This window comes from Hypomesus transpacificus, unplaced genomic scaffold (assembly GCF_021917145.1).
Source record: "Hypomesus transpacificus isolate Combined female unplaced genomic scaffold, fHypTra1 scaffold_27, whole genome shotgun sequence".
Taxonomy (NCBI): Eukaryota; Metazoa; Chordata; class Actinopteri; order Osmeriformes; family Osmeridae; genus Hypomesus; species Hypomesus transpacificus.
In genome coordinates, this window is record NW_025813796.1 from 3022564 (window position 1) to 3044753 (window position 22190).

General features: G+C 41.1%; 1 protein-coding gene across 1 annotated transcript in view; it reads left to right on the forward strand.

Annotated features, from left to right (window-relative positions):
- The first annotated feature begins 1234 nt into the window (after positions 1 to 1234).
- The window catches only part of slc12a2 (solute carrier family 12 member 2), a 61479-nt gene continuing 40523 nt past the window's right edge, over positions 1235 to 22190 (forward strand). The window contains exons 1-2 of the mRNA XM_047015016.1: positions 1235 to 2295; positions 21871 to 21990. Coding sequence (XP_046870972.1) covers positions 1732 to 2295; positions 21871 to 21990 — 684 coding nt within the window. The 5' untranslated portion in view covers positions 1235 to 1731. The remainder of the gene's footprint in view (positions 2296 to 21870; positions 21991 to 22190) is intronic.

The window sequence follows — 22190 nt, forward strand, 5'->3', positions numbered from 1 at the left end:
GACATCTTCACTTGGCCAATATCCAGACATCCACTGTCAGTTTGTAATCATATAGATCTTCTCAACATCACCTTGCATTTCACGCATTATTCTAATGAGCTAGTAAGATTAGTTTTAATTTAGACACATACTATTTTCCTTACATTATATAAAGTCTACTATGCTTACTTTTGGAAAATGTGTTGCAAGGCACAGGAACATCCATCTATGGTTAATGAAGTAGTTATAAAGGATTCATAATCTATTAAACAAGTGTATCAGTTTATGTATCTGGCCAAGTGTGGTGTAACTGCAATCAATGCATTATAAATGATTGTTCAAAGATCCCTCTTTTCATAAATGTTTAATATGGCAAATAATCTATGCTGTCAGAAAGTTTGTTTGACATTGGAGTCAGGTGGCTGAGTGGTTAGGGAAATGGGGCTAGTAATCATAAGTTTGTACTTACTGGAAGTCGCTCTGGATAAGAGCGTTGGCAAAATGTAATATGACATTTGATCTATTTTCTAAAACCTTATTTCAGAGTCAAATTTTACTGTCAATAAACATTTGGACATTTATTTAGGTTCACAAGTGCTAACTTGGATGGATTAGTATTGATTATTTATTATTGCCCACAGTGTATAAACATGCGAATAATGCATTTTATTACACAGTTTAGGAAAGCAAACCTCTGCAATACCAATTCAGCTGTTGTCAAAATGTGTATGTGCTTACAAGTTTGAGTCAGTATTATTTGACCTCTTCTTTTTTCTGTCAAGTCCCTACACTTGACAGCTGTGCTGGTTTATCCAGGGCTCCTCCCCCACTGACATTTCGAACATGTAACCTAATATTACTTCAACTTTTGTACAGTATGTGCGCGTGAGAAAAAAAGCCGACACGGCTCGCAGACGTTCTACCCTTCATGTAGGCCTAATATGCATTTATCTGTGATCAAGGTAACTTACTTATACTACTTACAGTTACTGTTGATATCATGCGTTCCTATTAAATACTTTGCTGACGATGACTGGAACACACAGTCGGTAGAATTCCTCTATACAATGTCATTTTGGATAAAATAGTATGATAAATGACTAACCTGTAAATGTAACACGTAAAATGTGTCCATAGTATCAGCAATAACACGCCTTCCTCCCTTTTCAGTAAAGAAGCAAATCCTGAACTCTCGCGAGGTTTACAATTGTTTGGAACCCACCCCTATAGTGGTGCCTACTGCAGTGTATATAGCAGCGAGATTATCAGTGAGAGACTAGGAGGAGTTGCGGCAAGGTCGATACAGTATCCTACTCTCAAAAGCACTGAAACACCAGAACACGGAATTTAATCGGTTTCCGGAGTGTGCTTCTAGTAAGTGGACGAGGAGTTGTCTCGTTGTGTTCTTATCTTGTCTATTAGCTTTTACAAGGAAAGAAAGTTTATGTATTTTCCACACTGAGCTTCTGGCAAGGCTATCATTCTCCATTGTCGCTCTCCGCATGTCTAGTGATTTTGCCACCTATTTGAGAGGCAGTACAACGTTCGCCTTTTCCTTAATAGGAATCACATACTGCGCTTATTAGGGAGCCAGACTGGCTTACTCTTTGAACGCTTCTTTGAACTGTTTAAACTGACCACTTATGACAGGGAAGAACTTGGCTATAGAAACGGTTTAGTTTTTATATTGCTCGCGAGTTGTGCCGAACATTTTGCTACTCAGAGCTTGTCGATACGCCGGTAAAATTTGCCATGTCAGCGCCATCCTCAGAGCCTCCCGCTCTGGGAGAGACTCTCGCGCCTGAAAACGAGGGTCTGACAGTGGATTTGGGCTTGCCTGCTGGTCCGACACCTAGCCAGAGTCGCTTCCAAGTAGATCTTGTGGCTGAAGCTGCAGGCGCCGCCGCGGATGACAAATCACCCAACTCTGATGCATCCACGCTTACATCTGGCGATAAAGCCACTCCCATACCCAAGGGCTCAGAGCCAGCGTCAGGCGGCGAGGAGGCAAAAGGCCGATTTCGGGTGGTGAACTTTGCCGATCCGAGTGCAGCAGAGAGTCCCCCAGATGCAGTGCCCGCCGAAGGGTTTCAGAATGGTGACACTGTGATGAGCGAAGGAAGTCTGCATTCTTCAACAGGAGGCCAGCATCACTATCACTACGACACCCATACGAACACCTATTACCTGAGGACTTTTGGGCACAACACCATCGATGCAGTTCCGAACATCGATTTCTACCGGCAGACAGCGGCGCCACTGGGGGAAAAGCTGATAAGACCCACCCTTTCAGAGCTGCACGACGAGCTAGACAAGGTAAGCAACAAATGCTTTGGGAATAGGGGATGGGACATGGCACGCGTGGTGCAGTAGCCCATAGTGCAAACCGCCACCACAGAAACGACACTGACAAGCTCGTGAGGTGTCTCTAGCTAGCTTTCTGATTCTTCCTTCCAATCCATTCATATTTGCCAAGTATTTTCTTTTGTCTTGGTATCGATTTGGGTATCGACAGCTGGGCTGCTTATTATGTAGCTACGTTGTTGGTCGGAATGTCTGTCAGGAGGATGAGCTGTCTGCTTTGATAAATACTCACATGGATAGGTGTAATGGCACAGAGCACAAAAAAGACTATTCATGGTAGGTTTGAAGATCTGATTTTACGCAGCGCTGAACAGAAACTTCAGCTCACACAAATGAAGTACAGTTTTCACAAAGACTAGGAAATTATCTGCTTGTTAATTTTAAAGAGAATGGTTGAGGTTCGAAATATGATTTTGCCTAAATCTTTCCTAATCAATTTTCTTGCGTTGAAAGAATTAAAAACTTGTGTAAAACCACGCGTGCACGTAGATCTGAAGGATTCTAAATGTGAAGTGTTTTTGTATAGTCTTTTTGCCATTACTGTCTGGTGTTATCTCCTTCATCCTGAATGACAGACAATTTTTTGCTCTAATTGCTTTGTCAATGATGCCACGTTTTCCTTTGGTCAGAAACGATATTAAAATCAACTTTTTATTTGAAGCTTGAATGACACAAACAAGTGTCAAGTCCAAGGTATTTTAAGTGCACTGACACCATGCACATTGAAATGCAAACCTGAAGCCCTAAGTATTACTGTATAACTTTTTGCAAGATGAATGACAACATCTAAAGACTGAATATCATTTTGACTTAACGTGACAGGTTGTGTCCTTCAGAGACAATGGTCAAGATGAAGTGGGGTTTTCTTCCCCATTTGAGGGTAGTCAAGGTTATTGCCTGCCATACCTAGTTGTATCCATCCAGGCCATAGCTTCATTCTTGGCTTGATATACAATTGAGTTCTAGTATTCCTGTTTAATTCACAAAGAGCTATCACTTACCCAGTTGTGTAATCTTGCCTGTATTACTACAGAATTGATTAAACTCCACATCTTCAGTGGCCTCCCATATTGTCACTTCCCTTCTCAGTACACAGCATTGTACTATAACGTTCGATCTGTGGATGGCCTGATGTACAACATGGTTCTCATAAGATTGATAACAAAGTTAATAGTTGTTTTTTTGCCGGAAAACTTTTAGAAGAAGGAAGCGTTCCCTCCCTCTATAACCCAAATTCTATTGGATTATTGAAACAAGGTGCCCACCGTCTTTCTTTCACCAATTCCGTTGAATGCTCTTGGAGTTCAGGAAGGAAGCACATGGTTAAGTTAAGCATGCACCCTGCACTGCGGTCATGCTTCACATTAGAGCACTGTACACAAGCAGTTGTCAGTAACCGGACACTTGGAAAATGTCCTTTGAGAAATCATTTTAATTTTAGTCCTAAACATTTAGATGTTACAACAAGACTTTGTCATTACAAGTTGAAGCTTAAGCTTAGAACTTCCATCTTGGCTGTCTAATGGTTGACATGCTATACATTTTTTTATGAGAAGTGGCCTGGCATTGATTCAAGTTCATGCAGGACAGTATTGGAATTGAAAGGTATGGGACATCTCTGAGCTGTACTCTTAAGTGGTGGCATTCACTGTGATTCAGCAGTCCAGCTAACATATTTTTTTATAAGTGTACTATTTAGTTAAATTTTTCAGTATTGTAGAAAAACAGCCTTCTAGACTTCAGCAAGTGCTGTATGTAATATATTGTAGAGCAGGGTGATAAGCAGGGCTCGAAATTAACTTTTTGGCTTAAGAGCCAAAATGGCTGGTAGATGAAAACAATTACCAGCCAGTAATATTTTTTACTGGCCAAAATTAAACCTGGCATTTCAGACGTACTCTGAAATTATTTGACATAAACAACCTTTACCTATGATTTTAATATCATTGTAAATCACTCTCAGAATGGATTAAACAAAATCAACCACTTTTACTTTTTGAAATAATTTATTAATTCAGGTGGTTCCAGGGGCCAACTACTCCTCTTGCTCAATGTGAGATGGGTTGTCCTTGTCCATGAGGTTTGGTCTTTGCATCGGACCAGCTGGCTGAAAGCAGAATTCCCATAGCTCTTGAAATGCCCTGCTTGACTTTTTTGGTGTAAAACTATTGTGTAGAATTGATCGAACTGTAAAATTATGAACTTTATGACATGACGCGACCAAGAAAGAGACATGGCTGCAGCCTAGTAAGACTAAGCGGCCTATCTGGCGACGCACTCAATCAAATTTCAAGACTGTCGTGACCCAAATCAATATTCTGATGTGACAGATCAAGGGGGAATTGCTTTCTCTCTTAAATGCTGTCATCCTCGACCTTTTTTGTCTTTTTAAATCAAACAATTTGTATTATCCGTGTCATTCTCTAGCTGTTATAAGGCTATCTACCCCGTTTTCTGCCACCTAGATGCGCGCAGAACTGTTCGTGTTGGCGTTGCAAGCTTTTTTTAACCATGACGGGTGCGGTAGTTGGGGGCTGTACTCCGCAATTTCACTCACCAAATGGCGGAGCATCGGACACAATTTAGTCACCAGCACAAAAATCTACACGCCATTGGCGCTTGGCCGGTGCCAATTTCGAGCCCTGGTGATAAGGCAAAATTGTATTGATTGAGGTTGATAATTAATTATCTAATATTTTTCTGTCTCAAATTGTCAATGATGTCTTGAGTGTCAATTGATACATATGATTAGTATTCGGGGAGACCGAGAGCCCATTAACTAATTTGCAGTCAAAATTGAGAAGAACGCAAACTACAACACAGCTTTATTGACATGCTTATAAGTATGTTTAATCAAAATAACTTGTCAACAAAGTGCAGAAGTTAAGATTATGTGGAATGTTTGTCACCTGTTTGTTCTGGTAGGATATTAATATACTTCAAATTATTTCTTATGATTACCCTTCTGATTTCTTTAGGGTTCTGTCCAAAGAAGAATTTTCTTAAAATATTTCTGAGATTAGGCTATTATTATTGAGTATAAATCGAGTTAACAATTTGGTCGATTATAAAAAAGAAAAATTGTGACAAATAGGCCTAGCCTCTTTTGGCCAAATCGCCCATCCCTATTTTGGAGACAATTTCTTAGTTTTGCTCCCTCTCATTAGGAATGTTCGAGATCCAACGTAACTAGCCTTGAACGTAGACGGTAGCAGTTGGGGTAAGAGTAAGAAATCCAGCAATAAAGTTGGGATAGTCAGATATCACAAGAGCACCGTTGCAGTGAAGAGTCAATGAAGTGCCTGAATTTTTTGCCTTTCTCACGAGAACATTATGGCTTGTGTCACCGTGACAATCGGTGACCACTCAACGTGTCAGACAATGGTTGTGTTCGACATTGACTGTTGCTGGATGGACTGATTGGCGAGGGGCCGCTTGCAGTCGGGGGAGGAGTTGGAAACAGACGTCAATTCAGAGATTTTCTGCTTTCTGTGGTTTACTGCATTTACGTCGGTCATGAGTTTAAATAAAATGTCCTACTTTATATGATCTATTTATATGATTTAGTGTGCTTGGAATCAATCAAGCATGTGCTTGTACTTTTTAATGAGTTAATTTGTGTTATTGTATTAATATAAGATAAATACAATAACACCTGTAAGTAAATAAATAAATACAATTCTAATGCATCAAGCGATGTTTCTCAACTGAACTTAGTCACGCCGTTAATGAAGAGACAGACTCAAACACTTTCTTCAACAGTAGTAGAGCAGTCTGTCAATAGGCAAATATTTGATTAAATTGTACTGTTTGGATTTGAGCATTAGCAAAACTGAAGGTGTCAGAATAAACACAAAACGCAAGTCAGGGTTATTGTGTGCGAGTCTGGCCAATCATAAAATAACCATGGAAGCGTAGATGGTCCAAGCGTCTTAAGACGTTTAAAACTGCTGTGATAGGACAGCAATTTGTTGTCGGTTTTGGGCAATATGGCGTTCCATACCACACAGGTAGTCCTTCTGAGTTGTAGTGTGGGTGAGGGGCCATAAACGTGTCAACCACATGTTTTGTTTCCCTACTGTATGACTGGCTCTTGTAATCATTTTTTGTAGATAGTAGGGCAAGGCACGTCACCCTACTTGCCTCGGGGGGAATGTCCCTGTATTTACTGTAAGTCGCTCTGGGTAAGAGCGTCTGCTAAATGACTAAATGTAGATAGAGGAAAACAGTCTGAAATAATTGTATTGAAAACAAGTTCCCTAAACGTATCATCGTTATTATAGACGATTTTGTGAAAATTGTCAAGATTATTTTATCGCCCAGCCCTAATTGTGTGTGTGTTGAGTGATACACTGCGAATAATCTTGAAGCAATTTGTTGTTTTTACGCAGGCTACCACTTTTCTGTTCAAGATTGTAAGCCTCCACACATTGGCCTGTGCCAAGTTGGTTGTGGGCTGTGTGAAGGTCATGGTTTCTCCTCCCTGTGTAGTTATCTATTTTTCTATTACGTTCAGCGTAGCACACAGATTGAACACGGAATGGAAATTCCACTGTATCTATCGACCTTTTGCCTGTGGACATTTTACTAAGCAATCAATGAGTGAACCAATTAGCCATTGTTAGGGCTGTTAAAATTTACTTTATAGCAGATTAGAAAGTTACCTTACTTAAACCAGAACTGACAACTTTCTCTGGCACAGTTCCACTTCACAAACTTTTCAGTGATGCAAGCGGTGGTCTCTAATGAAATTGAAAAACTAGAAAAAGGGCAGCATACATTTTTACTGGCAGTGATGTAATCCAGGAGAGATGCGACAAGGCTGGCACTTTGGATGATGGTGACCTAGGGCTGCACAACTCCCATTGGGTCCTAAAGCCGACAGCAGCAACTACAGCAGCAGTGTGCCCCAGCCCTGTATTGACCAACCAGAGAGGAAACCCTGACGGGGCAAATTTATTCTGCAGCGGGCGGCCAAGCAGAAGCAGATTGTGCTGAAATATTGATGTCTTCTCCCACTGCTACCACCATTGGAGCTGAGAGTTGAGTCCTAACAGACAAGCCATAGCAAATTCCCAACTTGCATCCCTCATTGCTTGGTTTGGGACACAACTGTGTTTATGTAACAGAAGTAGGAATAGGTATCTAATGCAGCCAGCCAAAATGTAATTCATTGAGGGAAAGCACTAATGGGAGTTCTGTCCCAATTCCACCACTTGAGATTACCACTATAATTAAGATTTTTATAGGGCCCTTTTCTGTATTTCCCCGATACAGAATTGCAGAATCCATACATAAACATGAAAAGTTCAGTTGTAACTCTCATTCCCAGAAATCTAAAACAGAATTTAGGGGACAATGTGTGACATGGGATTTACTGACCAATTAAGTAATTAGTCATTCAAAATGCATGTCAGAAGGTCCTATACGTTTGGAGGAATGCATAATGGCGGTAGTTCCCCATATTTCTTTTGTCTTTTTTTTTTTCTCCTTCATTTCCTCCTTTCTTCTGAGTTATGTAGGTAGAGCCCCTCATTAGTGAAGGGCTATGATTAAAAGTTTTGCTCAGCCAAGCAAACTCCCCCTAGAAATGTTTCCATAGATCAACAGAACAACCCTAAATGTCGTGCCCCAATGGAGATTCCATGAAGCTCCACTTTCGTTGAAATTCGTGTGATCAAGTGTTACTGTATTGTCATCAATATTACAAGTTGCAATGCCTTTTGTAATTTTGTAAAGTCACGCAGTCTGCCAGTGTTTCCTTTGCCCTCCAGCTATATATCTACATGTTTAAATTAAATAAATGGTAGAGATTATAATCTCTACCATTTGAACAATCCACTGAACAATTGTTCCCTCTACATGTTTAAATTAAATAAGTGGTAGAGCTACCACTTATTTAATTTAAACATGTAGAGGGAACAATTGTTCAGTTGGCCTACTTTATAATGCTGAATGTTGCTGTGTGCCATGGCAGATGTGTTCTGATGGCATACACAGGGTCAGCCTTCTCCATGACGCCATGTGCTCCTGGTCTCCATGGAGATGCCAGTCTCATGGGGAGGGCGTAGTTCGTAGTGACAGCAGCATGGTGCAGAGGGCTGTTGTCAACAGGTTGTCTCCTGTGGCCCTTTCAGTGAGAGAGGATTGCAGAGGATGATTTAACAGGAGGTGCTTGATGTGACAATGAAGCCTGCCAGTTGTTTCCTTAGGTCCATACTTGTAACCTATCCTTGTTCGATACCTGATTAATTTTTAATGCGGTTAGATTATACTTGTCTCCATAGTCACAGTTTTGGTTCTGTTGACTTGGAAAATGTTGCAATTCCTTTGCCTGAACCGTTTCCGCAAATGTGCTCTAGTTTTAAGTACTGTCTGTCTTCACTAACTCACCGTCATATTCAGAAGCAGAAGTTGACACATTAATTGCAGACGTTGGCAAAGAAGTTAGAAAGTTCAGAAGTTTAACTTGTCTTTCTTCTTGTATGAATGCTAGATATTTCCATGATGAAGGTTGTATTTTCTGATTAAACTAGTTTATCCTTGTACAGGGTTTTTCCTGCATTGAAAAGGCTACAGTGGTCCGCCTCAGGCTTTTCTCACACTGCCTAAGCCTTCCAGCAGAAATGGTGCAAAAAAAACTAAAACAAAATTATAAAATGTGGTTAAGACCTAACTAGTGCCGTGGGCTTGTGGGATTCCCAAATTACACCTGTATTGCTGTAATTTGGGAATCCCACAAGCCCGTGGTGCTAGTTGGGTTATGTAGTATCTGTGGAAGTCCACTAGATAAATCAGAGGAAGTTTGGATGACTTATTCCACTGTAGTGTAATTAGAAGGATGGGTGCTCATTAAGTTTGAGGTCATACCCTCAAAGTGTTGAGTCTACTCTCTTTAACAGTAGCTGGTGAAATCAGCTACCATCCATTGGTGGCGTAGATACCAACAAATGCGTAGCATCATATGGTGCTTGAGTAGCCTTGCTTGTAGAAATGGAACATTATCATCTGGTCTATGCCATGGTATAAAGGTGATCTAATATCAGGTTCAGAATGTATGGTTTACCTGTTCAGCTGTTTGAAACTCAAGATTCCTTTCTTTCCCACCTGCTACTAAACTATTCACATTGAAGCGTACAACTTTCTTTCATCAGTACAACTTTTGAGGTGATTTTGTTTCCACATAAGAGGTGGCACAGAATGGTTGGCTCAACATCAGGGCATTCTGCGTAATTCTACAGTGTCTACAACCTTGACTGTAACCATAACAAGCCCAATGTTACGTTTGGATTCAATACTCTTGTCCAAATATTTCTCTACGTTGACCCCATTGTTTTTGTTCTCTTAGACTACATTCCATTGGTATTTGTTCATTACACGCACAGTCAGGTTCCACAAGTTGAAGTATGTTGTATTTCTTTGGACTTTTGAATTTTACATGCTTTGCTTTTCAAACCACTGAATCAATCCCTCCATTCTCAAAGAAGGATTATTCACTGAATGTTGGCATGTGGATTACCTGTAATAGTTTATAAGGAAATAAACTGGTTATGAGGTAAAGCTATTGTACAATTTTATTAAAAGGGAAGCTGTTGTGAAGTTAGTTTGCAACAAAGAAATCTTTGTGCAGAGGTCTTGTTTTAGCCAACTCCACGTGGACTTGTGTTTATTCTCCTCACACACACACACTCTGTCCTTCCTTTTCTTTGTTGGCTGTGTCAAAGATTGTGAACAGGAAACAGGAACTGAGGCAAGCACAGTCCTTCTGCCCTAAACTGTGACTGGAGTGGGGCAGAAAGAGGGAAACCATATTAACTGTGATTTATGTCTTAAGGGACAAAGCAAATAAGCCCTTAGACACATGTTTTGAGGATATGGAAATTCACTGAATCCATTGTCCAAATGTTTAACTCCTAAAGCTGTAGCGCATATCCTTTGGTTCCTACGGTCACGTTCAAATATGGCTTTTCAATATACTTTTCTTTTTGCCCCCAAGTCTAGGTCTGTGAGACCGATCAGATGTCACAGTGCTCACTCCCATTTTACCTTAACTTGATTCATTATTCATCTCCCATGATTCCAGTACCCAATTGTTGAACCGAGGCTGCTTAACAAAATGTACTTCTAAAACTGAATGGCCAGGCCTAGTGTTTTTTTGCCTTTTGAATTGTGTTCAGTTACTACTCAGACACTGAAACCAATGATGAGTGAGTACAGGGCAACAATGAAGGACTTTGTTTCTATGCAAGGTTGTCCAACTGCCGGGTAAAAGTTACACACTCGGACTATCTTTCAGCACTCAGAGAATAGCAAATCAACAGAATAAAATAAATACAAAATTATAAAGTCAGGAATAAGAGCAAAACGACAGTTGAACAAACTATCAATGCACATTTGTACACCTTTTTATATGTTTTTTGGAGTGTTACTCTGAAATGTTGCTTCCATTTTAAAGACTGCAAATCCGGTGTGAGGTGTCCCTTTATATTTTGAGTAGGGCCTTGACCTTTTTTTTTCCTTTTTTTTTTTGTACACTTAATCTCTTTGCCATGTGTCTCCTTTCCCTAACGATCCCTATGCATTCACACAAACGTCATGTGAGCCCATAAACAAAGGTCTTACCATTTAAATGAACGATTGCCCAATTGTCATGATGCTGTCTGTTTCCTGTTGCAGCAGCTGACTACTGCTTGTGTATATGGTCTCCTTTGTCTTTATATCGGCTCTGTGATCTTGTTTTATTCACCCACACACTCAATAGACCACTGCTGGATTACCAGCAGCTTTGTGTGTGTGGTTTACCATGTGTGACTCTTCTTAGATCAAATTATGCAATGTTGCACTTGGAGCCGCATGTCCCAGCCGTGTTTAGGTTAACCACTAAGAGTCTACTTTGCCAGGGTTGGTTGAGTGACTGCACAGTGTTGATCATCTAGACCATTAAGAGTTACTCTTTTGCGAAGGAAAACAACTGACTTCATTCATTTTAGGGAGACCAGCTCATAAAGAAGTATGCTATGTTGTAAATTGGACCTAATGGCTCCTTGCAGTCTGTTTGCACACTCTTCTCTGGATCCTCCAGTCAATCACTCTAATACCAGACAGCGCACACGCCACTCTGGCATGTGGTTTCCATTGACGAAACCATCACAAGGCTGTATTTTTGCAGTGCATCTGGGATGCATTTGGTGTTATGGTATGGACCATGGCATGACATCTTGCATGTCTTGATGCTGCAATTTGACACAAATAAGCCAAAACCAAGACATGCATACATATAATCCCTCAGACTTTGTGTATGCCATGTGGGTGGCTGAAAATAAACACACACAGGAAGTCTGGCCATTTCCCACCTCAATGCGGTGTGTCACTACGTCACAACATGGAGAGAAGACATTGGTTGCCTGGTGTTGGTAGCTTGACCAAAGCCACTTTACTAATAGATCCATGATGCTTGCAAACTCGCTCCTTGGACAATTGATTTTCCTTCTGGTTATGAATCATTGTGCTTTGGTGTTGTGCTGTCCAGCAAAGGGGGGAAGCAGCAGCAAGTAACCAGTATAACATTAGACTGACCTCTAAACATGTATCGGGTTATCCTTCTTAGAGCTTTACCTTAAATTTGGGGAAAGTGCAGTTGTCACCAAGGTGGACCTGGGATGTGTTGACTTCTAATTGCTCTCTGTTAGACAAAGGTCCCATTATGAATGTGAAGTCAAGATGGCTTCACCCCTGCAAGATGGTATCACCCCTGCTCAAGGTGAAACATTATGAGGTGGTTGGAGGTTATTAGAGGAATGAGGGGAAAGTGCTAATTTCCTGTTTAAATATGGTGCTGGCTCCCTTCCTTAGTAAGGGTTATGTATAAAACATAACCCAACAAAGCTGCCTGTTTAGAAAAGCCAACTTGGAACATGGTAAGGGCTGCATGAGGTAGTTTATTCTGTGATGTAGTGTTTAATGGCAGCTGCATGTGCAGGAATATTTGGATGAAGAGGTGAAGTGTTAAGTCTGTTCTTGGATAGGCTGACACCCCACAACAGAACACTGTAATGCAGTGTGTTTGAGTCTCTCTTACAAATGTTGACCATCTTTTGAAAATGTTAATGTGTGTAGTTTTAGAATTAAGTATTCACAAAAAATTGACATGACTCTAAACAATAATGTCCTTGTCTTTAAAGGTTACGCTAAGGATTACAGCCTCTTCTGATTGCAATACTTTGACACAACCATTTCTCAACAATGTTACACATTGTGTTTTTGTGAAATTGGATTGTTCTCAGCAGCTTCTAGAGGCCATGTCCTTCTTGGCGTAATGCACTACAGTTTCCTCCACTGAACAACGCTCTCCATGGCTTTGGCATTGTTGTCAAAAGCTGTTCTTTGTGTTACTTCACCCACATGGATAATGTCCTCTGACTTGTACGCACGGGGTTCCATGGTGTGAATTAGGAAGCGTTGGCTCCTGCAGCATATCAACAGATTTAGTTTAATTTGTCCAGGCCTTGTGACCTGTTTAAAATGTTTTGTATTGAATGCCACGATTTGTATTGTTGTCTAAGCTATGGGATAATGGTCCACAAACTTATTAACAGTGTAAGCATATAAAATAGGGTAGGCCTATGGTGTTTGATGATTTTAGTTCACAAGTCAAAGTAACATGTTTGAATATAATAGCCTGATTACCAATAAATGTTATGGAAGCATAACCTAAATCTTTGTATGTTGATCAGATAAATATCCTTATAATCCAGTAGACTGGATCCCAAAAGTGGGTCGCAAGCTGGTGTTGAGTAGGTTGCGGACATGTGCTTCTCTTCCAGCATTTCTTTTTTTATCAAGTTACCAAACCTCCGATGGTATGCTTTTATTTTGAAAGGTGCTCTAGTTGATATAGCCATCTTGTGTTATATCACCTGGGTCATGATGTTGGACCAGTTGAGAAACACTGGTCTAATCTACCTCTGGTGTGGCCCTAACAGATTTATTTTCCTCTAATGCAGCCGACATCACAGTAATTGAAGGCTCATCTGCCTGGGATTACCTTTTTCTAGATTGTGCTGAGTTATGTTGGGGCAAGACACTTCTCTGCTAGTATCCAAGCCAGTGTCCAAGTTGTTGCTCATAATCATGACTTGGCTATCACATAGCTCTGCTGATTGCCTCCACGTTTCCTGGCTCCTACAGTCCAATAATTACGAAGCTTTTCCTCAAGGACCCGCTGTGTAGCTTCAAGCAGGAACAATGATGTGTTGCCCCTGAACAGCCATGTAACAAATCTTGATATTGAGAATCTCAAGCCAATTACATTTTAATCTGCCCTTTTTTTGTTAACCCATAAAATGCGTAAACGGTTAGGCTAACTGGACATTTTGCAAAACAATAATTGTATTACATCAGTGATGCCAAACTGTACAAGTCAGTCAGTTAATGGGTTTATGTAATCTCCACCATTAACTAAAGGATCTCACAGTAGAGGTGGTGGTATTTGAGCATTATTCTGACATCAATTTTCTATTATCTGTTTTTGCAAACTCTTGAACTGAGGAATGATAACATTTAGTCATTTAGCAGACGCAGAATAAGGCAGATAAGGCAGAAATGTTGTAGGCTACTTGCTGTACTTTGGAAGGAACATGTTGGACTGTGGCATTCCTGTAAGCCACATACAATAAGCCCTGAAAAGTAGAACAGGAAGAATCATTTCTCAAGACCAAGGCGCCATGGCTGACACAACTTTGATGGGGCCATGCTTTTTTTAAAGCTTAATCGCCTTGTCACAACTTCAAACTTGTCATGGTCCAGAAAGCTCTAAAACCCATTAATTATCTTTCTAAGATGATTTCCTCACTCCAGTGGTCCCAGCTGTGAATATCTCCTCTTTTCTTGTTTATATGTTAGCTTTTATTTACTAGATAAAAAAGGCCTGCACTGTACAATGGGATCTGTGATGTCCCTACATCAGACTGAAAGGTCACATTCCATTACTGGTGTGGTCATTGATGGGTTGGGGATGGGTTTTCTGGGCAGTACAGGAATCTGTACCCATACCTCCTTATGGCAAAACTATCCTTTATTATTATGCAAAGGCATCAGACCTTAATGTTGTTTCATAATGGCAGCAGTGACATGACCTGGACCATTTTTAGAGAATATATACAGTGCCCTCCAAAAGTATTGGAACAGTGAGGCCAATTCCTTTATTTTTGCTGTAGACTGAAAACATTTGGGCTTGACATCAAACGATGAATGTGAAACCAGAGATCAACGTTTCAGCTTTTATTTCCAGGTATTTACATCAGGATCTGATGCACAAATTAGAAAATATCACCTTTTTGTTCGAACCCACCCATTTGTCACGTGAGCAAAAGTATTGGAACATGTGACTGACAGGTGTATTTTGTTGCCCAGGTGTGTCCTATTACATACATTATTCAATCAATAAATACCACTGAATGTCTACACTCAGGTTCAGATTGGGTAAGATAGGTTTTGTCTATGCAGACTGTATTCAGAGGTGAAAACAACATGAAAACCAGAGCGCTGTCTTTGGGTGAAAAACAAGCAATTGTGAGTCTTAGAGAAGATGGAAAATCAATCAGAGCCATTGCAGAAACATTGGCCATAGCCAGTACAACCATTTGGAATGTCCTGAAGAAGAAGAAAACTACTGGTGTACTAAGTAACAGACGTCGAACAGGTAGACCAAGGAAAACATCAGCAGTTGATGACAGAAACATTGTGAGAACTGTAAAGAAAGACCCTAAAACAACTGTTAGTGAGATCAGCAACAACCTCCAGATGGCAGGAGTGAAGGTATCACTATCTACTGTTCGCAGAAGACTTCATGAACAAAAGTACAAGGGCTACACCAGAAGATGCAAACCACTCATTAGCAAGAAGAATAGGAAGGCCAGGCTGGAATTTGCCAAAAAGTACAGAGATGAACCTCAAAAATTCTGGGACAAAGTTTTATGGACTGATGAGACAAAGATTAACTTTTACCAAAGTGATGGAAAGGCTAAAGTTTGGAGAAAGAAAGGAACTGCTCATGATCCCAAACACACAAGCTCATCTGTGAAACACGGTGGAGGTAATGTCATGGCTTGGGCTTGCATGGCTTCTTCTGGGACGGGCTCATTAATCTTCATTGAGGATGTAACACATGATGGCAGCAGCAAAATGAACTCGGAAGTCTACAGAAACATTTTGTCTGCCAATTTAAGGAAAGATGCAACCAAACTGATTGGCAGAGCCTTCATCATGCAGCAAGATAACGACCCAAAACACACTGCCAAAACAACAAAGGAGTTCATCAGGGGCAAGAAATGGAAGGTATTAGACTGGCCAAGTCAATCTCCAGACTTAAACCCTATAGAGCATGCATTTTACCTGCTTAAGAGGAGACTGAAGGGAGGAACCCCACAAAACAAACAACAACTGAAAGAGGCTGCAGTGAAAGCCTGGGAAAGCATCAAAAAGGAAGAATGCAAAAGTTTGGTGACGTCAATGGGTCACAGACTTGCTGCAGTTATTGAAAGCAAAGGATTTGCAACTAAATATTAAGTCTTAATCACTTAAATATGTTTTAAGTATATCTGTTCCAATACTTTTGATCACATGACAAATGGGTGGATTCAAACAAAATGTGATATTTTCTTAGTTGTGCATCAGATCCTGATGTAAATACCTGGAAATAAAAGCTGAAACGTTGATCTCTGGTCTCACGTTCATTATTTGATGTCAAGCCCAAATGTTTTCAGTCTACAGCAAAAATAAAGGAATTTGCCTCACTGTTCCAATACTTTTGGAGGGCACTGTATATATATATATATATATATACACGACAGTCCTTTCCAGCTGTTCATCACTGATGCCCAGAAAGCAGATTAGGAACTTCCATGAGTCAGCATCGCTCCAGTGGCATGCAAATGCCTGCTGGTACCCCTTTGGTTTCCAAGCAGTGTAGGCATTGAAGCAACCTTTTTATATATATTTTTAAATAAGGTCTTTGTTAGTGTAAGAACCATTTAGGCCTTGAATCTTTTATTCAGGAGTTTTGTTTACAGATTCAATATGCATTGTTTAAGATATAAAACCTAATTGTTTGGAATGGATAGAGAGCAAACTTACAGATTCTGACTGCTTCTGTTGGTGGCATGTTAGACAAATCCTCTCAAACCAGGTCTTGTTGCCCTTAATCCACTATTTTCTTCCCCTGACCGCTCGCTCCCAAATGAAATCACACACACAAACACAAGCACTTAGCGTAAAACTGAGCTAATTTCATGGCACCTGGCTGCACTGTAAATATTTTGTGTACAAAGCCATGTCTGAGATTTGTCCTGTTTCTCCGAAAAAGGTTAAGGTTCTGAAGATTTTTAGGACTGGCTGAGATTCACAAATACAGATCGTCAGTGAAGTTGCACTGTCATTGATCTATAAATAGATTCATTTGTCTAATTGTCTCTAGGTATATTTAGCATAATAAATCTAGTTATAAATAAATAAATTGTATGATACTACTCAGTCAAGTCAGGACTATTGAGTAGCCTAGATACAGCTTTTGTTGTTTGTTGCCTCTATCTGATAACTACCTTTGACCCAGTCTTGTCTCTACAGGAAAGCCAAGACCCTTGGTACAGATCCTAGGCCTATCGCCTTAGCAATGCCTTTTAACTCTGAGAGGGGCATCTGATTAAGATAATCTTGACGTCTGCTTAATGTGGCCAACAAGTAAGGGCACTAAATGGCATAAATGTGAACACCCTGGACTTTGGAGCAGAATGGTAAATGTCAAAACCCTTGAAGTTATCAACCGTCCAAATTGTCTGTTTTGACAATTTAAGGAATAATAAGCCAAAGGTATTCAATATAGGCGTGACCTTGTCAGCCTCAACGAATATGGAGTTCATCCTGTACTGGTTTACCCTGAGGTATACAGTCACCATCTCCCCCCCCCCAAAAAGTGCTGGGCTTTTTGTTTCAGACTAGTCTTATGTGTCTGGGCCATTGGCAAACTTTCTTGACCTATTTAAAAATCAACAGTTCCCAAGTCTCTTGACTAGGATATGTTTTAAGTATTTGATCTGCTTTTTATTTGTACATGAATAGGTGGTTTACGATATCAGCCTGGCATGTCTCAACGGCTGTCTTTTACGACATTGCATTACCCCCAGGTCATGCTCTACTGATCAGCTACTGGAGTTCTTTTTAGGCTGAACTGCCAGCTCACCTCTTCATTATGTCATACCTGCTCGACTAGTACAGGAGTCATTGGCCTCATTTGCTTTAAGCCCTGAGGCTGCTAACAAAAGTGTAGGAGGACATTTAGTTTGTACACCGACGCCTGTATTATTCCTATTTTGAACCCGACGCACAGCGGACTTTTACCTCCACAGATGCACGCCGGTAAATTGGGGAATGAACTTGCGCTCCCTGGGGCAGTTTAGCAAAAAGCGGAGCAACCGTTCCCTGGTGCTATTTAGCAGTTTCAGAAAACAATTCTGCCACAGACTAGGAAAAACGTAATCTAAAGTCAGTGGCGCGTTATTCAGATGCTTTTTTAAGGGCGCATGCTTTGCCTGTGCGCACTGCTAGCGAGGCCAGGGTCTTCTTCCTGCAAAGCTGCGTAATATTGTTTTGATTTATTGTATCGCTGTCTAACATTTTTTTCATTTCAATGATCAAATAGATTTTCATGATATATTTATGTATGTGAACTTGATTTGTAAGTGTACCTTAAACAGCTAGTGTATCAGGTTTGGTGCCGATTTCAAAGCCCCCAAATCATGCTTTCAGCGTTGAGGGTGGACGCAGCGATGTCCTTTGCTGGCGTCAGGTCCTGTGTAGAGGCAGATCCACCTCCAGTTATACGGCGTGTCCGATTGTTGCCAGCAAGCTTGGGCTTCCCCTGTCTTCTGACATCGTTGTAGCGCGATGTCCTGGGGATACCAGCTGTGGAAACAATTGTGGCAATTTCCTCCCACGCCTGTTTAACCAAAGCTAATTTGAGTGGGTTTCTCCCATCCCCATACAATGTCACTTCTGTCTTTTACGGCCATGGCGAGAACGTCGGTCTCCTCAGCCATTATAATAGCAATCCGCCATGGAACAAGCGCACCTGCTTTTAAAGGGAATGTGAGATGACGCTCTGATTGTTGCATTGGGCTTGACCAAGACACGTTTCAGAGAGAACTGCTTTAGGATTGCTAGAAAGGCAAATGAAAACCCCCATTTCTCCAGTGCAGAATGTCATGAAAAGAACACCTCCAACTGTTAAGCACAGGGGTGGATCAATCATGCTTTGGGCTTGTGTTGTAGCCAGAGGCATGGGGGACATTTCACAGGTAGAGGGAAGAATAGATTCAATAATATTCCAGGCGTTTCCTCATCTCAGCACGTAGACTCCAGGGTTGCCAATTTAGTGACTTTTCACTTACCAACTAGTGACAAAACTGGCAACTTTCTGTTACTTTTAAAATACGTTTTTGTTGTTGAGCAGCATAAAAATAACAAATTGTATTTCCTTGTTGTCATAAGTCTCATCCATGAGACTTTTCAGGGAACCAATAGCGACTTCTGGTGAGATTTTTTTTTGTCTCCACTGGTAGACTCGCGGGCACAAACGAACAGAGCTAATTCTGAGAAGAAATAAATAAAACGCATGGAAATGATTTAAACACAAAACTGAAAATGCTATTCACAAGCATGTATTGAACTGTGGTTGTCATGGTGAACGGTTCAATCTTATATTGAGAATTGTTTTTATTGGTGTGACTTTTCTGATGTACTATCTCAGTAGAATATCTTTGCTGAGACACCATCTCACTTTTAGCCCGCCCCTTAGTGCGTATCTCCACCTCTTCCCCCAACACACCCCTCCTCTTACCTGGCTCTTAGCTGTGCCCCTCTCAATCCTTAAACGAAGGGTGTTGACAGCCCTCAGTCAACTGACAATACTGTCCCCCTTTAATTTCCTCCTCCCACCCCTACTTCAATAGCCTTGTCTACCTGCCACCGCCAGACCCCAGCAACGCTGCTGAGTCATTGTAGCAACACAGGCCAGGGAGCTCTTGTGGACAGATGGCTGAGGCAAAGTGATGCTGAGGCCCCCCTCTTGGCATACATGCCAGAGGCGGGCAGCTTGTGCATAATTTATTTACCTATTGTGATGAAGCCATTCCTCAAAAAGGCCAATACTGACTATTCTCGGTCTGAGCTGAATCTTTATTTCACGTCAGTTTGCTGGTTATCATTGCTCCCTGTAGCTGCGTAATCTGTGGACTGGAAATGAAAAAGGGAGGATTAGGTTTTTGTTTGATTCCGTCAAAGCTTCCAGATACAATCCTCCTACCATCAGATTGCAAGCGGACACTTGGGACAGAACAACAACCTAAAGGCCGATATATGCTTCTGCGTTTTTCGAAAAACGGACACATGGGAACGCCCTCGTCTCCGTGGAAAGCCCTCTACAAGCTCTCCATCAGCCCTCATAGAGCCTCGGAGAGCTTGACGTGCACCTCCTTAATTTTGTAACTGTCCGTCGTAGCTACGGAGAGCTACGGAGACCCCCTTGGCTGTGATTGGTCAGTATTAAGTACCGCTTGCGTCAGGTAGGGGCGGGGTTGCCATGATATTAGGACGAACAGAATCCTTTAACCGCCATTGCTTGTAAAGTTTTTACAATTCATATTTCAGCTATACGGTACATGTAAATCAGAATCTGAATTAAAATGTGATGAGAAATGGGCAGTTGCTGAAAATGTGCGTATTTTATTGATGGAACGGCTAATTTGTAAATTTGCTCTGACTTTTCGGTAACCTCGGTAAATAAACACTCACCGACGTCTAAACAAAAAACTGTTGCGCCACCTACTCTTCTGGCGGTGAATTGTTTTCAGCACCCACAGCCTACGGAGAACCATAAACGCAGTCTATCCGTCCGTGCGTATCCGTGCGCCCGCCCATCCGTAAACGGAGACGCAGAAGCATATTTCAGCCTTAAGTGTTTGAATGCATCTCAGCTCTGCACAACTGTGGGAAGTGGATGAGGGAGTGTCTGACTGAAGAGAAGTATGAAGACTAGGCTTTAGGGGACTGTGTGCTCTTAAGGGAGCTGTGTTCCTAAGCTCATCTAGATGCATACTAGTGACTCGTTACAGACCTTTTCTTCTCCTAGATTAACCTATTTTGCAGTTCTCACCTATTTCTTAATACACTATCCTTTGTGAAACATTGTTTTAAAGTGCATCAACATTTAAGAAAAAATAAATAATGCAAGTCACACTGCTTCAGCACACCTTCCAAATACTATAACTTGGCTTTGTGTCTTGACTCCCCTATGTATCAATGTACAGATCATACAATTCAGGAAATGTAAAACTGAATGGCCCAGGGTCATTGTTCGTTAACTCAATAATTAATTGTCTCTTCTGATGGCATGAAGAGTAAATGCTCCCCCAACATGGTTCACTTTGTGAACTGGAATCACTATTCTCTTCACTGAAAATTGAGGACATCCATTTCAGTCAGCCACCCTGCACTGGAACGCAACCCGGTCTCACAGCAGACAGTCAATGAGCCCAAGGTCATCTGTAGATTCAGTAAACACCTCCACATGTCATCGCCCACTAATAAGCCTTAGGACAAATTTTAAGCTGCTGCTTCTTGGAAAACTAACCCTAAGTAAATTAAAATCAGGGGTGGAAAACAAGCCCTGTATTGTTTAGTCATGTTATCTCCATACCAGATTTTTTTATCTTAAGTCCTCTAAAATCTACTGTGCCAGAACAGGGGTTGTGGCTCATTGTCTTTATCTTTTATTTTGCAGTCCATTGTATTGAACATCGGCAAAATATCAATACTTCAGAGTGCACAGGCGGATGTTTGCATTGAGTGGATGGTCACTGTTTCCACACCGCCAGCAGCCAATCAGTTTGCCATACATGTGGAAATGAAATGTCATTTGGGGTTGTCTTTTGTGTCAAGCTTTAGAGTTTCCCTGTGTTGGGCTGCTATTTATGTGCTGCCTTAATGGAGGTGGAGGGTATTTGGGATGTTGTAAAGTAAATTATTTGGTAGTTAGGAGTGTACTTCTTTCTACTGTTTCGTTACACTGTAGGGGGAAGCGCAGGCAAGGTTGGAGTCGGGATATTGGACCTCACAAGCCGGAAAAGGCGGAGGTGTTAGGCCTAAAAGACCTGTAAATGGCAGCCACTCACGTCACACCATTGTCTCCCTCAGAGGGGGAACTTCCTGTGTTTGACCTTCACTTACTGTTGTAGTAATACAACACTCAAGACGATAAACGGTTAATCAGTCAGTTATGTAGATCCAAAATAAATGTTGAAGTGGTGGACAGAAGTTTAGTGCATGGTCTTTTTTTACAAGCATGTTAATTGTTTAACATTTGTTACTTTGTTCATTGTATTTTTTTAAGGGATTGACGTCAACTCCTCATGATTCCAATGTCGATAATCAGTCCATGTTGACCTTGACTATTTTTTGGTCTTGTTCTATTTCTAGGAGCCGTTTGAAGATGGCTTTGCTAATGGGGATGAGCTGACCCCAGCTGACGAGGCTGCAGCCAAGGAAGCAGCCGAGTCCAAAGGGGTGGTCAAGTTTGGCTGGATCAAAGGGGTGCTGGTGAGTGGCTAACAGTCAAGCAATGTTTGGATTTCCTGAATCTGTCATTTGTTTCTTTCCTTTTATTTGAGGGGTGATGGAGTATTTTATCTATCTCTGGCATTTTTCTCTGACCTTTGGCTGCATCTATTGTGGTGTCAAACATATTTCCCTTTTTAGCCATGACATTGTCAGGCCCATTATGTACTGTCCTCTGGAAT